We start from the raw sequence: 2,113 nt of genomic DNA, 5'->3' as shown, positions 1-2,113 counted from the left end.
AGACGGAGAGAGTATCAGAGAACCGAGTTCTCAATAGAACCGCCTTTTCAAAAAATCACAAGTCCTATATGTATGTATATTTGGTAGTATGAGTAGACAAGGATATAAATAATAGTGTAAGTTGTTGCGCTTAAATATAAAAATGAGAAGAGATAATAAGATAACATGGGCTTGCGTGCTTAGACTGACACAAAATGGCCCGCAAACTTGTGATAAACAAGCAAAATTTGGCTTAACCCTTAACCCCATTTTGGCTCCTTGGGGAACATATGGACTAGGACAGTATGGCCTCTCTCTCTCTCTCTATCTCTCTCAACACATTGAGTAGTAGTAGTAGTAGTAATTGATTTGAGAGAGTTTTAAATTTTCCAACTTCAGATTGATCTCTATTTAAAAAGAGGCATAGCCCACTGCTTTCTCCCATGCACTTGTCTTCATCACCTCCAACACAACTCCTTGTGTGTTTTCTTCCATTTCTTATCCCTCCCTCCCACCTTCATTTAACTCACTCACCTATATATACCTAGCTAGGGTTCCACTAAAACAAAAGAAAACAAAAACCTCTCCAAATTTGATCATCAATTTCTTAGATCAATTCAATCCTACCTACAATGTCGAGCAGGAGATCGCGTTCCAGACAGTCGGGAGCCTCCCGAATCAGTGACGAACAGATTGTCGATCTCGTCTCCCGACTCCAGCAGCTCATCCCCGAGATCCGCAACAGACGCTCCGACAAGGTAACAACCTTAATATTTCAACCCAGAAGTATCATATTCTATTTCTCTTGTTTCTTCCATTCACTTTTTATTTTTTTAAATTTCTGTGGCCTTGCTTTCATTCATTAGGGATAAGCAGTTTGGTCCACATTTTCTTCATTTATTGCACAATTAGTTATGTGGGACTCCAATGTTCCCCATACCTCCACACACACACAAACAATCTTGACAAAATTAGGCTAATTAATTAGTTAGTTTAATTATTGGTTTGGGCAGGTTTCTGCTTCGAAGGTGTTGCAGGAGACTTGCAACTACATAAGGAGCTTGCACAGAGAGGTGGATGATCTCAGCGATCGACTATCCGAGCTGCTCGAGTCCACGGACAGCGATAGCGCTCAAGCAGCCATAATTAGGAGCTTGTTAATGTGATGATTAATTAATAAATATGTTAATTACGCCTTTTTCTTTTGCTCCTTTGCTGTCTAGGGTTTGGTCACTATGTAAGGCCGACTTAGAACTTTTCCCATCTCCTATAGCTATTTGGGTGCTATGCCTAATTAGTTATATATATATAAATATTATTATTGCGTTTAGACTACTTTATTAATTCGATCCCTTTTTTGTCAAGTCCTACTTTTTATATAAATATAAGTTGAGATTATAAAAAGGGTCTCTTATCCAGTTCCCAGCTTATGGCTTAATATGCCTTTGTTTTATTAAATTTTGGTATTGATAAATTGATGGCTAGGAGCTACATTATTTATATGCTTTTCAAATGATGCTAATGTGTAATACCTAATGCTTTTCAAGAACTTTACTGCTGTAGTAATGTACTAACATATGTATAGTGACATATTAGTAATTTATTCCACCTATCTCGTACGGACGTGCATAAAAAATTATGACCAGGAATAATATTTTTAATGCTAGCTAGATTACAAAATGATAATTAAACTACTTATATCAGCATTAATATAAGATTTATTTGCCTAGTAAGTCAGCAATGGTGTGCACTAAAACTATATAAAGACCAGTGTCGACATATGAATTATGATAGAGATGAGTAAGAAAATTTGTTGATGTTGAATATACCTACTTCTTGCAATCTGGGTCTGCTTGTCTTATGCTCCCTTAAAAGAATGCCAAATGTCTTCTTTAGGGAATCTCAAAGCCGAAAAGTAGGAAGGAAAAATGCATGCAAAATGCCTTACGATGAGAAAATAAAAAAGGCCCTGCAATAGACAAGCTGCATATTATAAGAAAACAAAATATTATTTATAGGTAGTCTTATATAATTACTGTTGTTTTTGGTGATCAGCTAGAAACATTTTCAATGATCTTTACGAGGTTGATCATATTGATGATATCAATATTGTTAATTTAATAGTGGAGTAAGT

At 35.9% G+C, this 2,113-nt stretch overlaps 1 protein-coding gene across 1 annotated transcript; it reads left to right on the top strand.

The window, feature by feature from the left end:
- The first annotated feature begins 265 nt into the window (after positions 1 to 265).
- Positions 266 to 1,309, top strand: KDR (basic helix-loop-helix (bHLH) DNA-binding superfamily protein). The gene is made up of 2 exons (XM_048103328.2): positions 266 to 737; positions 993 to 1,309. The coding sequence occupies exons 1-2, from the start codon at positions 612 to 614 to the stop codon at positions 1,143 to 1,145; spliced, it is 279 nt and encodes a 92-aa protein (XP_047959285.1). The 5' UTR covers positions 266 to 611; the 3' UTR covers positions 1,146 to 1,309.
- The last annotated feature ends 804 nt before the right edge of the window (positions 1,310 to 2,113 follow it).

The sequence above is a fragment of the Salvia hispanica genome, chromosome 6 (genome assembly GCF_029641045.1).
Source record: "Salvia hispanica isolate PSC_SH4W2 chromosome 6, Shi_PSC_v1, whole genome shotgun sequence".
NCBI classification, from domain to species: Eukaryota; Viridiplantae; Streptophyta; class Magnoliopsida; order Lamiales; family Lamiaceae; genus Salvia; species Salvia hispanica.
The sequence above is the reverse complement of the archived record's forward strand: the minus strand, read 5'-3'. Positions and strand labels throughout refer to the sequence as shown.

Bases quoted from the DNA above. Each gene is read 5' to 3' on its own strand.
- KDR (XM_048103328.2), top strand. From the start codon at position 612: ATGTCGAGCAGGAGATCGCGTTCCAGACAGTCGGGAGCCTCCCGAATC. The intron at 738-992 runs GTAACAACCTTA...TGGTTTGGGCAG, and splicing joins GCAACAGACGCTCCGACAAG to GTTTCTGCTTCGAAGGTGTT.